Genomic DNA, 12,792 nt, shown 5'->3' on the forward strand with positions numbered 1-12,792 from the left:
TACTTTATCAGATTGAGATAATTCTGTTTTTATTGTCTACGAATTTTTGTCATGAAAATATAAGTCTTTTCTGCATCCATTAGACCACGAATTTTTCTTTAATCTGTTTATCATGGTGAATTATTGTAGTGAATTAATAGGTTTTCAGATATTGAACCGTCCTTGCATTTAAAGCCTACTTGGTCATAATGTATGGCCATTTATATACCAACATACATGCATACGCACATATGTACATACATATTTACATATAAATTTACAACAGTTACATATTATGGATAAATAATATGTGATGGATTTGGCTTAGTAATCTCTTTAGAATTTTTCCATGTATATTCATGACGAGATTGGATATAATTTTCTAGAACTGTATTTTTTTGTAAATTCTGCCCCCAACATGGGGCTCAAACTCATGGCCCCCAGATGAAGAGTTGCATGCTCTACTGACTGAGCCAGCCAGGTGCCCCTCTGGTTTTTGTTTTGTTTTTGTACATAGGTATGATAGATTTTTCCTTAGTTCTCTTAATATTATTATTAAGTAGACTTCACGCCCAGCCTAGAGCCCATCATGGGGCCTAAACTCACTGCTCTGAGATCAAGACCTGAGCTAAGACCAAAACTCAGGCACTCAATTGACTGAGCTACCCAGGGGCCCAGTCTCTTAATGTTATTATTTAAAAAAAATTTTTTTTAATGTTTGTTTATTTTTGAGAGAGCGAGTGAGAGTGATCAGGGAAGGGGCAGAGACAGGGGGAGACGCAGAATCTGAAGCAGGCTCCAGGCTCTGAGCTGTCTGGTACAGAGCCCAACGTGGGGCTCAAGATAAGGAACTGTGAGATCATGACGTGAGCTGAAGTCGGGCACTTAACTGACTGAGCCACTGAGGTGCCCCATATTATTATTTTTTGAAAGTTTATTTATTTTGAGAGAGTATGTGCTTGTGAGTTGGGGAGGGGCAGAGAGGGAGAGAGAGAATCCCAGGCAGGCTCTGTGCTGTCAGTCCAGAGTCTGATGCAGGACTTGATCTCACAAACTGTAAGATCATGACCTGCACCAAAATCAAAAGTCCAATGCTTAACCAAATGAGCCATTTAGGTGCCCCCTTAATATTATTAATTAATTAAGCTTTAGTTGGTCTTTGTCTTTCTGCTTTGGGCTTGGAGGAGATTCCTGAAATAGGTCTTTTGAAAATATCTACTCTCCCCTCTTAGATCTCAGTTCTTCTAGTTTAATATTTAAAGCTTTAGAATTTGATTAGAATTCAGTTGGTAGATTATGAGACTCTTAATCCCAGGGTTATGAATTCAAGCCCCATGTTGGGCATGGAGCCTTTTTAAAAAAAAATGAAAAATTAAAATTACAGAATTTTCTTACTGTTAGATCTATGTACTGCCTACCAAATCATCATCATTTGTAGTGGTTCTTATTTATAAGCAAGTCCCCTTGTTACTTTGGAGTGGTGGGTTGCTTAACCTTCAAGAATTTGTGAGCATTTTTATGATTGGCAGTTTTACTATTACTATTAAATTGTTTAAGTTGTGCTTGACTTCTGATTATTCCCTATTGGGGCAATAATGGCAGTGTCTCCCTCTGATATTTGTATCATAGTTTATTGCTTATAAAATACTTTCATATAATAGTATATTTATGTACAAAAAGTGTTTTGTATTTTGGATCCAACTACTTGAAATGCCCTTTACCACTAATACTTCTATGTAAGTTGCTGTAAACTTTTTTCTGGATTATTGCAGACAAAATTAGTCTTTGCCTCTTGTTCCCTATGGTTCACCTCACACAGCAGCCAGAAGGATTTTTAGAGTGTAATCGAGTCCTATCCCTCTTGTGTTTAAAATTATAAATGGCTTCCCAACACATTAAAGTCCAAACTCCTTACCATATTACACAAACTTTATCAAGACCTTTGTACATGAGGGTTACTCAAGAAATACCTGTTGAATGAATGACTCATATGTTGGCAATGTTAGAGAGCTCTGTCTTGCCCAGTACGTCAGAGCATAGTAATTAGTAGCAGAGTCAGGATGAGAACTTCAGATGTTCTATTTGCAAATTGTTGGACCAAATTATATCTTTTGAGTCGAATCCTCCAGTAGGCTCTGAAGCAAACTATTCTGTTTTTCAGACTATATACTTGTGTTAACTTGTTTATGCCTTTCTCTCCTTGTTTTGCCTTTACAAACCCTGCCCATCCTCAAGACTTGCATTTAGTTCTCCCTTTTATAGAACCTTTTTTTTTTTTTTTTTTTAAATGACTTCAGTACTCTGTTTTTTCTGATTGTGATGGTGGTGTTGGCTTGGGGAAGCTAGAATGTAAGTGGGAAGGGGACTCTAGTAGGAATTAGGTGTTGCTTTACAGGCTGAAATATGTAATTCCACTTTCCACATGACCTTGTGAGGGAAAAAACACATTTTTAAAGATGAGAAAACTCAGTTTCAGAGAGGTTTTCAGTTCTCTCACCCAAATGGGGAAATCTGTACATTAGCCATAAGCCCTCTAAGGCTTCTAAACTAACCCTTCTACAGCTGCTTGGCAGAGCATGTGCATACCCAGGTGCCCGAGGTCAGAGCAGCCTTCTGCTATCCTGCTTTAGCCTGTTACATTGGACCAGTCGCATATTTCATAGTCTGGCCTATATGTCAGGATCACACGGGGAAATCAGGATGATCTGTTTCTGTTCAATAAAAATTTGACTTTAGTCAAATGCTAAACTTTTTTAGAAGTAGCTGTGATTGTTTTTGTTCATTTGTTTGTTTTGATTTTTTTTTCCTGCTTTACTTGGGCCTCTTACCTGTTTTTTTTCTTTCTCCTTTCTGCTTCTAGTATTATATTCAAGAAGAAAGCCAGAGGAAGCCATTACCCACTGCTGCCGCCCAGTGTTGTAAGTGAGAAACTTGTCTCTGAATCTCCTTAATCACAGCTGTCAGTTCTCCAAACATGGATTTTTTTTTTTTTTTTTTTTTTAATTGGGGAGGGTGGAGAAGTGATGTGTGTAAACAGAAGATATTCTGGAAGCACCCATATTCAGGCCTATATCTTCAATGGTTATCTGACCATTGGCTTTAGGAAGAGTCCTTTTCATTATGTGTGGCTATAGGCAGGGCAGTGGTGCTCATATTTTATCTCCATTTGCAAGCTTTTACCCCTGGAGGAATGATTTTTCCCATTTTGTCTCCTTTATCTGTTACTGTTCTTTAAAGCTCAGTTTAAATGTCATCACCCCTGGGAATTCTTCTTGCCATTTCCTCCTTCCCCCATGTCTTGCTTAGGTGTCTCACCTCTCCTTTCGGAGTACTCTGTGCACACATCCATCATATAACCCATTATATACTGTAATTTATGTTTATTTCTTTGACAACACAGTTTTTTTTTTTGACAACACGGTTTTTAAAGGCATAGACATTATTCTATTTTATATTTCTAGCCTCTTTCTCCATACCTGATACATAGTATAGTAAACCTCAATAAAGTTTGATAAACAATTGAATGAGAGAACTTGTCATTTCTCTTGAGATTAATTTGCCCAGACTACAAAGATTCATTCTTGAAATGAGACCTGCATTGGCTACCTTTTCAGTTTCTCTCAAAATAGCTTGAGGAAACACTAAAGGACTGACTTGGAGTCTATTCTCTTTCAGTTTTCAACCTCTGGGGTGTGTGTGTGTGTGTGTGTGTGTGTGTGTGTGTGTGTGTGTGTGTGTGTTGTGCTTCTTTTGTGTTACTGTAGTTTTTTTCTGAACCAGATGCCAAACTCTTAACAACTCCTGGTTGAAAGCAGTGGTTATAGTAATATTTCTAATAAGAAAAACCATACTAAGTAACATATTTTGAGGTCTTAGAGTATGCCAGATGCTGCTATAAGAGCTAAAATGTACTAACTTATTTAATCTTCACAATAACCCTAAGACATAGGTTTTTACTGTTGTCCCATTTCAGATTAGGAATTACATACCCAAAAATACACATATTTTCTGAATCATTTGGATATAATCTTCAGACTTCATGACACATCAGCATTGTATCTTCTTAGAGCTAGGACAGTCTATATAACCAGAATACCATGATTAGAATCAAGAAATTTAACACTCACACAATAATATTATCTAATATATAGTGCAAATTAAGAATTCCCCTGTTGTCCCCCAAATATTTTTATAGCTGTTCCCTGCCCCCCCCCCCCACACTGTATGATCCAGTCAAGAATCACACATTTTATTTGGTTGTCCTGATTCTTTAATATCCATTAATAATCATAAAAAATAATTTTTGCCTTTTTGGTTGTTTATATTACTGGTATTTTTTTTCCAATTAGAAAATCATTTGATTCACCGGTTGTCCTGATTCTTTAATATCCATTAATAATCATAAAAAATAATTTTTGCCTTTTTGGTTGTTTATATTACTGGTATTTTTTTTCCAATTAGAAAATCATTTGATTCACCAGTTGAATTTTTGAAGTTTATCCTACGTAATTGAGAAGTAGACAAAGGTTTGTGTACAAAAATATTGATTATGAAATTATTTAAATAACAAAACTTGAAAATGACTATAGTTAAACAGTAAATGATCATAAGATTGAATATTATGCATTTATTTAAAATTATGCTTTGAATAATAAAAAGGACATTTTAATGAAAGTTTAAGTTAAAAAGTATATAAAATTGGGGTGTCTGGATGGCTCAGATGGAACAACATGTGACTCTTGATCTCGGAGTTGTGAGTTCAAGCCCCATGTTGGGTGTAGAAGTGACTTGAAAATAAAATCTAAAAAAAAAAGTATATAAAACTTTGTGTGTATGTGTAATTTAAGGCTTCTTGCTATGGATTGAATTGCACATTACCAAAATTCATACATTGAAGCCCTAGCTCCTGTATGACTCTCTTTGGAGATTGGGCCTCTGAGGAGGTGATAAAGGTTAATGAGATCATAAGAATGAGGCCCTAATCTGATAGAGTCTGTACCCTTATAAGAGAAAAGGGCAACAGAGCTCTCTGTGTGAGGACATAAGAAGCTGGCTATCTGCTAGCTGGGAAGAGAACCTTCACTAGGAATCAAATCACTTGGCACCTTGATCTTGGACTTCCCAACCTCCAAAACTGGAATACAAATTTCTGTTAAGTCTACCCATTCTATGGTATTTTGTTATGGCAGCCTGAGCAGGTTAATAGAGATATTGGTTCCTAGAGGTGGGGTGCTGCTGTAAACAAATACCTAAAAATGAAGAAGTGGCTTTGGAACTGGGTGATGGTAAAACCTGGAAGAATTTTCCAGCGCTTACTAGAAAAAGGCAAGATTGCTGTGAAGGGACTGTTGGCAGAAATAAGGATATAGAAGGCCATTCTGGAGTAGTCTCAGATGGAAGTAAGGAACAGTTTATTGGAAACTGGAAGAAAGGCAATCCTGGTTACAAACTGGCAATAAACTTGGCTAAATTGTTGTGTTTGTGAAAGATAAAAATTTGTAAGGGGATTTTTAAGCAAAGTATTGAAGATGTGGCTTGGGTCTTGCTTACTGCCTATAGTAAAATGAGAGAGGAGAGAGTTGAATTGAAGAAGGAATTGTTAAGTAAAAAGGAACCATAATTTAGTTCCTTAGCCAATTTGTATTGTAAAAAATGAGAAAGTTTGTTTTGAAGAGAACAATAAAGAGATCGTGGGTTTGGTCTATGGATTAACCAGCAAACTCAGCAGAATCTAGAAGCAGAAATGGGATATCAGCAGAGACACTGCCAGTTTCAACTAACTGGGACAAAGAAAGAGGGAGGCAGTGAAGACTGTTAGACTTCTTGGATTCTGCAGGATCAGACCATGGTGTTGTTTGGCTGTGAACATGTGCTTTTTCTTGAGGAAAGGGAAGAATGACCTGGAAGGTGATTGATTCAGAGATTATCAGGGCTGCCACTCTCAGCACAGGCCCAAAGGGCAATTAATGCTGTTTCCTTCTGTTTCAGAGGGATAGAGCAATGCAGAAAGCCATGGGGCAGGGCTATCCTTTAGAGCTGTGGAGGTGCTGGCACCCCAGTGGGATGTCAAAACAAAGAGAAATATTCTACAGCCTTAAGATCTAATATAATTTGCCTTGCTAGGTTTTGGATTTACTTGGGATCCATTACCTTTTCCATCATTTCTTTTTCTTTCTTGTAGAATGGGAATCTCTCTCTTATGCATGCCCACCATTGTATTTTGGGAACACATAACTTGTTTGGTTTCACAGGTTCATAGCTGGAGAGGAGTTTTGCCTCAGGATGAGTCATACGTGGAGTCTCATTCGTATCTACTTAGTTGATATTTACGTGATGCTTTGGACTTTGGACTTTAGACTTTAGAGTTGGAGTTAAGATTTGTGGGGCTGATGGGATGGAAAAAATGTATTTTGCATGCAATAGAGACATGAATTTGGGGGGGTCAGAGGTGGAATGCTGTGGGCTGAATTGTGTTCCCTCAGTGTGATTGTATTTGGAGACAGAACATGTGAGAAGATGTTAAATGAAGTCATTGGGGGGCCTTAATCTAATAGGGCTGGTGCCCTTTAAAAAAGAGGAAGAGACAACAGAGCTCTCTCTGCTATGTGAGGACACAGAAAGAAGGTGGCCATTTGCAAGGTAGGAGAGGTCTCACTAGAAATCAAACCCTCCAGAACCTTGATCTTTGACTTTTCAGCCTCCAGAAACTGTGAGAAAATAAGTTTCTACTGTTTAAGCACCTAGTTTATGATATTTTGTTATGGCAGCCAAGCAGATTAATACATGTATATAAATGTATTTATACAATTAGAGTGAAAATATCTGGAAATAGAAGCACCAGAATATTAATCAAATTTGTTTCTGATATGGGGAATTGACTTTTTTTAAAAATTCTTCTAGTTTTAATGTAAAAGAAATCAATGTGTAGTTCCAAATGAAATCCCAGCAGGGATTATTTTGAAGGATTATTTTGAAGGATTCAAAAACTTAACTATAACACTTATATGGTACTATTTTTTTCTTCTTCTTTTAATTTAGTATAATTAACACACAGTATTATGTTAGTTTCAGGTATACAGTATAGTGATTCAGCAATCCTTTATATTACTCAGTGCTCATGATAAGTGTATTCTTAATGTCCTTTACTTGTTTCACCTCTTTCCCTACCTCCACCCCTCTGGTAACCACCAGTTTGTCCTCTGCATTTAAGAATCTGTTTTTTGTTTGTCTCTTTTTCTTGGTTCATTTTGTTTTTTAAATTCCATATATGAGTAAAATCATATGGTATTTGTCTTTCTCTGACTGACTTATTTCACTCAGCATTATATCCTCTAGATCCATCCATGTTAATGCAAATGGCAAGATTTCATTCTTTTTTATGACTGAGTAATATCCCATTATGTCTGTGTACCACATCTTCTTTATTCATCTATGGGATTATGACTTTAAAAAAATTTTTTTAATGTTTATTTTTGAGAAAGAGAGAGGGAGGGAGGGAGGGTGGGGCAGAGAGAGAGGGAGACACAGAATCTGAAGCGGGCTGTAGGCTCTGAGCTGTCAGCACAGAGCCCGACTTGGGGCTCGAACTCGTGAACCGTGAGGTCATGACCTGAGCTGAAGTCGGATGCTTAACTGACTGAGCCACACAGGCACCCTGGGATTATGAGTTTTTAATCCCGTTTTGCACCTTACATTTTCTAAGTATATTTAACGATGTACCACCATTTTTTTTTTTTTTTTAAGTAATCACTGCACCCAATGTGGGGTTTGAACTCATGACCCTGAGATCAGGAGACACATACTCTGACTGAGCTAGCCAGGTGCCTCCAACAATGTACTACTTTTAATAGGTAAGATTTATTAAGAGTAATGGAATAATTGAGTCATTGTTCTAGATCTGGGTTTGCTCCTATCTCTCTGAGTGACTTTAGAAGTCTTTTTACTGTCTACTTCAGTTTCTTGATCTATAGAAGGGGAGAGTTGGTCTAAATGGTCTCTAGGTTTCTTTTAGCTGTTGTATCATATGACCCTATAACTTCCTAGTCCTGAGATGCCTTCACATGGATGGTCCTGCACTACCCTTTCTTTCAGGGTCAGTTATCTGCAGTTACTTTTGAGATGTCTTCAGAATATTTTCAGAAATGACTGCTCCTCTAAAGGAGCCTTTAGTCTTCACTTTGATTTGAAGGTTTCTCTGGTCCCAATTATTTGTATCTACTCTTAAAAGTGATAGAATTATTTAGAACTATTGGGGTAAACTATATACTTCCCAGTGTTTTCTTTGGGAGCAAACCTTTCTGATGGTGAATTTAATATCCAGTAATAACATTCTGCTCTCACTTTTTTTTTTTTTTTTTTAATTTAAATTTTTTTTTTCAACGTTTTTTATTTATTTTTGGGACAGAGAGAGACAGAGCATGAACGGGGGAGGGGCAGAGAGAGAGGGAGACACAGAATCGGAAACAGGCTCCAGGCTCCGAGCCATCAGCCCAGAGCCTGACGCGGGGCTCGAACTCACGGACTGCGAGATCGTGACCTGGCTGAAGTCGGACGCTTAACCGACTGCGCCACCCAGGCGCCCCTGCTCTCACTTTTATCTTAGGATGTTTTAGTCTCCTTTGGTAACTGTAATATGTGATATATTAGAAGGTAATTATTATATACCTATGTTTTTTATCCCATCTATTATTGCCAGTTCAAGCAACTAGGCTGTCTTGTGCCCATTACTTCAGGGACAGATATGGAAGGCAAAGAGCAGAATAAATGGTCTTCTTGGCTTTAGTTTCCTAAAAGCTAGAAAGAGAATATTCTGGAGAATGTGCAAAATGTTTTAGATGAATATTATAGGAGGAAGGAGGGCTTCACTCTAGTCTGCCTATTTCTGACTAAGGAAAGATTTCCTTGATTTGAGTGACAGGAGAGAGATGCAAGGAAAATTAAAGATAGTCACCAGAGTAGGCATATTGGGACTTCGTCTTACGTTCTGGGTTAGAGTTCTGGTTAACAGTAGGACCCCAAAGAGGGAATGGCTTGGGGCGCTTGGCTGACTCAGTTGGTGGAACATGTGACTCTTGATCTCAGGGTCATGAGTTCAAGCCCCCAAGTTGGGCATAGAGTTTACATGAACAAAACAAACAAACAAAAAAGGAAATGGCTCTGTGCTGTGTCTAGGCAGATGGGCCATCATGGAGATTTCCGTGTTCCAGTAAGTTGCACATGCTGTGAATGAATCCTGGGCTCTCTAGAAGTAGCAAAGTGAGACTCTGGTCCTAGTGGAGCCACTTGGGCAGGATTAAGAGAAGTCTTAGAAGTGTTCTCTGTGGGGGTGCCTGGGTGGCTTAGTCTGTTAAGCATCTGACTTCAGCTCAGGTCATGCATGATCTCATGGCTCGTGGGTGTGAGCCCCAAGTCAGGCTCTGTGCTGACAGCTCAGAGCCTGGATCCTGTTTCAGATTTTGTCTCCCTCTCTCTGTACCTCCCCTGCTTGCACTCTTTCTCTCTCAAAAAATAAACAAACATTAAAAAAAATTAAAAAAAAAAGTTCTCTGTGTACCAATGATCAAGAACTAGAGAAGATCTAGGATATTTCAGTGAATGCCAGTATACAAAGACATATCTGTGCCATAAGCAGTTACTTAACTGCAGTGTCTTATTTTCACACTAAGTCAGTTGTTAGGATTGGTGGCAGACACCCTCAGATGCATGTTTTTTGCATGCTTGAACCTCTTGCTTACTTTTGCAGGTCTTATGTACATGGCAGCTTTTTCATATTTGAGTAATTTTTGTTCGATTTATTGAGATATTCTGAGGCTGTGCAATTTGGTCTGCATATTAGATACAAATCTCATGTGCAACAAATGGTATAATGTGAATATTTACCTTAGCCACAGGGCTAAACATAATAGGAAGTTGGTGTGGAGAGAGAAACTGGTTTATTCCTTCTCCAAATGTGTTTAAATTTTCTGTGATATTCAAACTTCATTCTTTAGTAAGGATATTTCTACCTACGTCTTGTCAAAGAATGAAGCAGCACACCATGTTGTCACACAAAACAGTTTAAGGACTACTAAGTTCTACAACTTTCTGCTATTTTCAATTTTTATACATGTCTGGCTGTTACAATCCCCACCGCCCCCCCCCCCCCCCGCTATATTATCAATGATGGTATTGCTGGCTGCAATTGAGAAGTGAATCAAAAAGTGATTTAGTATCTGGCAAGGATTTGATGAGATGATTACTCACATACTCTGCTAGGGTGTCTAAATTAGCACAACCTTTCTAACTCAGTAATTTTACTTCTAGGAGATATTCAAGGAAAGTAACTTGATGCAAAGGAACATTTATGTTTAGATTTTAATTATAGTGGAGAAAAAATGCAAAAATATTGGAAGAATGGATAATTGTGGCATCTCCATGTAATGGAGTACTATGCTTTTAAATAGTTTAAGATACAGCAGACATTTATGTGAATAAGTTTTAAAAAGGAGGATTCTTAGGTAATTAAATAATATGATCTCAATTATCTAAAAAATTGTTTACACATAAACATAGGAAAAAAACTTCCAAGGAAATACAGCTCTGATAGTGGCTCTGAGTGGTAGGAATATAGGAAAGTTTTATTTTTGTTTTTATTTTTTTTGTACTTGAGGATTTTCTCCAAATGCATTTGGTGTATGATAATTACGGAAACAATAAATATTAAAAATGGTCCCAGGCCTGACAATGTGGAGGCAAGTCATGTAGATTTACTTTTTCAGTTTGGATTTGAGACTCTATTGAACAATAGTTGGTTGTTGAGGTTGACACATTTTAGTTTAATAATACCAGTGATTTCTTGATTGAGAGTGCTAAGTGGTTCTTAAAGTTTCAATGTCTCTTTTATTGGTGATATCCGTAAGGTCTCTCCTAATCAGTTACTATATCTGAAATAAAAAGGGTTTGGGGTCTATTATTTTTATTTGTACTAGGACCTTGAAGATGGCTTGAAGTTTTGAGATATAGCCCACCATTGGTGTTTCAGAGATTTCTCTGATTGTCTGTGAAGGGTGTGTTTCACTGGTCTTGTTACAGTATTTATTATAAATAGTGACATATCATATTATAAACCAAAATTCCCTGAGAATGAATCAGTCTTTTAAATTAGTAAAATAGGGCATAACTCAACATATTGTTTAAAATTTTTCTTAAAGTATGATTCAGAAGAGTTGGGTGTGAGTCACGTCCATAAATACCAGTGACCAAACATTGAGAAGTATTGTCAGTTAATACGCAGGTTGGCTACCAAGTGGTGACATCTTACTTGACTACCACTAACTGCAAAAGGATTTTTTTTTTTTACCAACATATCCAAAAGAGACATGTTTGTATAAAATGACTTACCCTTCAACTTTTTGTTATATTTGCTGATCTTTCATGCTGATATTATTGATTCTTTGACAGGAAGCTAGAGGTGTTCAGTGTTTCCCACTACTGTTAAGCCATCATGTCTGACATGCATATATCTACTCTGTACTACATTCACATAATCCTCTTATATACCCCTATTGTTCTTGGTTTCCATCTAAAATTGTCTACTGCCATGCTATGGCTTTTTTTCTAATATTCTATCTTTTGAGGGAGGCAGAGAAATGGGCCATTCTATACATGTAACCAGTTATTCCCCATCTGGAAGATTAGATTCCTGTGCACTGTACAGATGATAGTATAATTCCTTGACCAAAATCAACCAAACACAAAACTCTGAGCAGATACTGCCAATACTGCTCTTAATCCTATTTCTCCACCTACCATAAACAAGACTAACTTTAAGCTTATGGGGTATTATGGTTGCCTCCTGATAGGGGCCAGGACTTGTTTTCCTAGTCAGGAGATGGTGGATTCTAGTAGCCAGGAAATTTTATCTGTTTCTGATTGAGAATCCCTTTCTTCCATTTTGGACCCACCCCGTGCCAGAAGGAGTGGACCCAATTGGCAAGTACGTACTGCATCAAGGTATGATCATATAGAGTAGACTATGAGACTACCACTCCAGCATTTTATTTATTTATTTTTAAATGTTTATTTTATAATTTTGAGAGAGAGAGAGAGAGAGGCAGAAAGAGAGGGAAAGCGAGAATCCCAAGCAGGCTCTGTGCTGTCAGCACAGAGCCCGACATGGGGCTTGATCTCACAAACCATGAGATCACGACCTGAGCTGAAAACAAGAGTCAGATGCTTAACTGACTAAGCCACCCAGGTGCCCCATCACCCCCAGTATTTTATACCAGAGGACACCAACTTGAGAGGACTTGGCACTTCCTGACCATCAGAGCTAACCACTTTGCACAGCTCTAGATAAAAAGGAAGCTTGGCTGGCATCAGATCCTGTGGCCTATTCTCCAGTAATTTTCTTTCCTGTATTACTATTTCCAGATGAGGATAGCCACCATGCTGATAGCCCCTGCCTATCAGGAGACCTAATTCTTAGAGAACTTTGTGGCTTCACAGTCTGAACTAGGGCTAGCATCCTTGTAGGAGTATATACTGGATGAATCCATTTTCCAACAGTGTCTTGAAGAGATCTAGAATCCCTCACTGTAACTTTTGAAGCGACAGAAAACACCGTGTCCTCTATATCCTTTTGCAGTCAGTGCTATGTTGCTGTTGCATGGCAGTCACCTTCAAAACATTCTATGATCTACTAGGACTTTTGATAGCCTTTTTAAACAGTTCCCTGCCCTGAAATTGGGTAATAGGTACCCAAGATAGTCCTGGGAGACCTGAGAAATTACTGAACTCCTGTATCCCAGGTTCCTCAGGGACACTGTCACCTTG

At 37.9% G+C, this 12,792-nt stretch overlaps 1 protein-coding gene across 8 annotated transcripts in view; it reads left to right on the top strand.

Annotated features, from left to right (window-relative positions):
- Window positions 1-12,792, top strand: part of UNC13B (unc-13 homolog B) — a 252,575-nt gene that overhangs the window by 115,055 nt on the left and 124,728 nt on the right. For all 8 annotated transcript variants that reach the window (XM_053908073.1, XM_053908071.1, XM_053908072.1 and 5 more), the window contains one exon: window positions 2,840-2,897. In XM_053908073.1, the coding sequence (XP_053764048.1) occupies window positions 2,840-2,897 (58 nt within the window). The remainder of the gene's footprint in view (window positions 1-2,839; window positions 2,898-12,792) is intronic.

The sequence above is a fragment of the Panthera pardus genome, unplaced genomic scaffold (assembly GCF_024362965.1).
Source record: "Panthera pardus isolate Hobbes unplaced genomic scaffold, ASM2436296v1 HiC_scaffold_20, whole genome shotgun sequence".
NCBI lineage: Eukaryota > Metazoa > Chordata > Mammalia > Carnivora > Felidae > Panthera > Panthera pardus.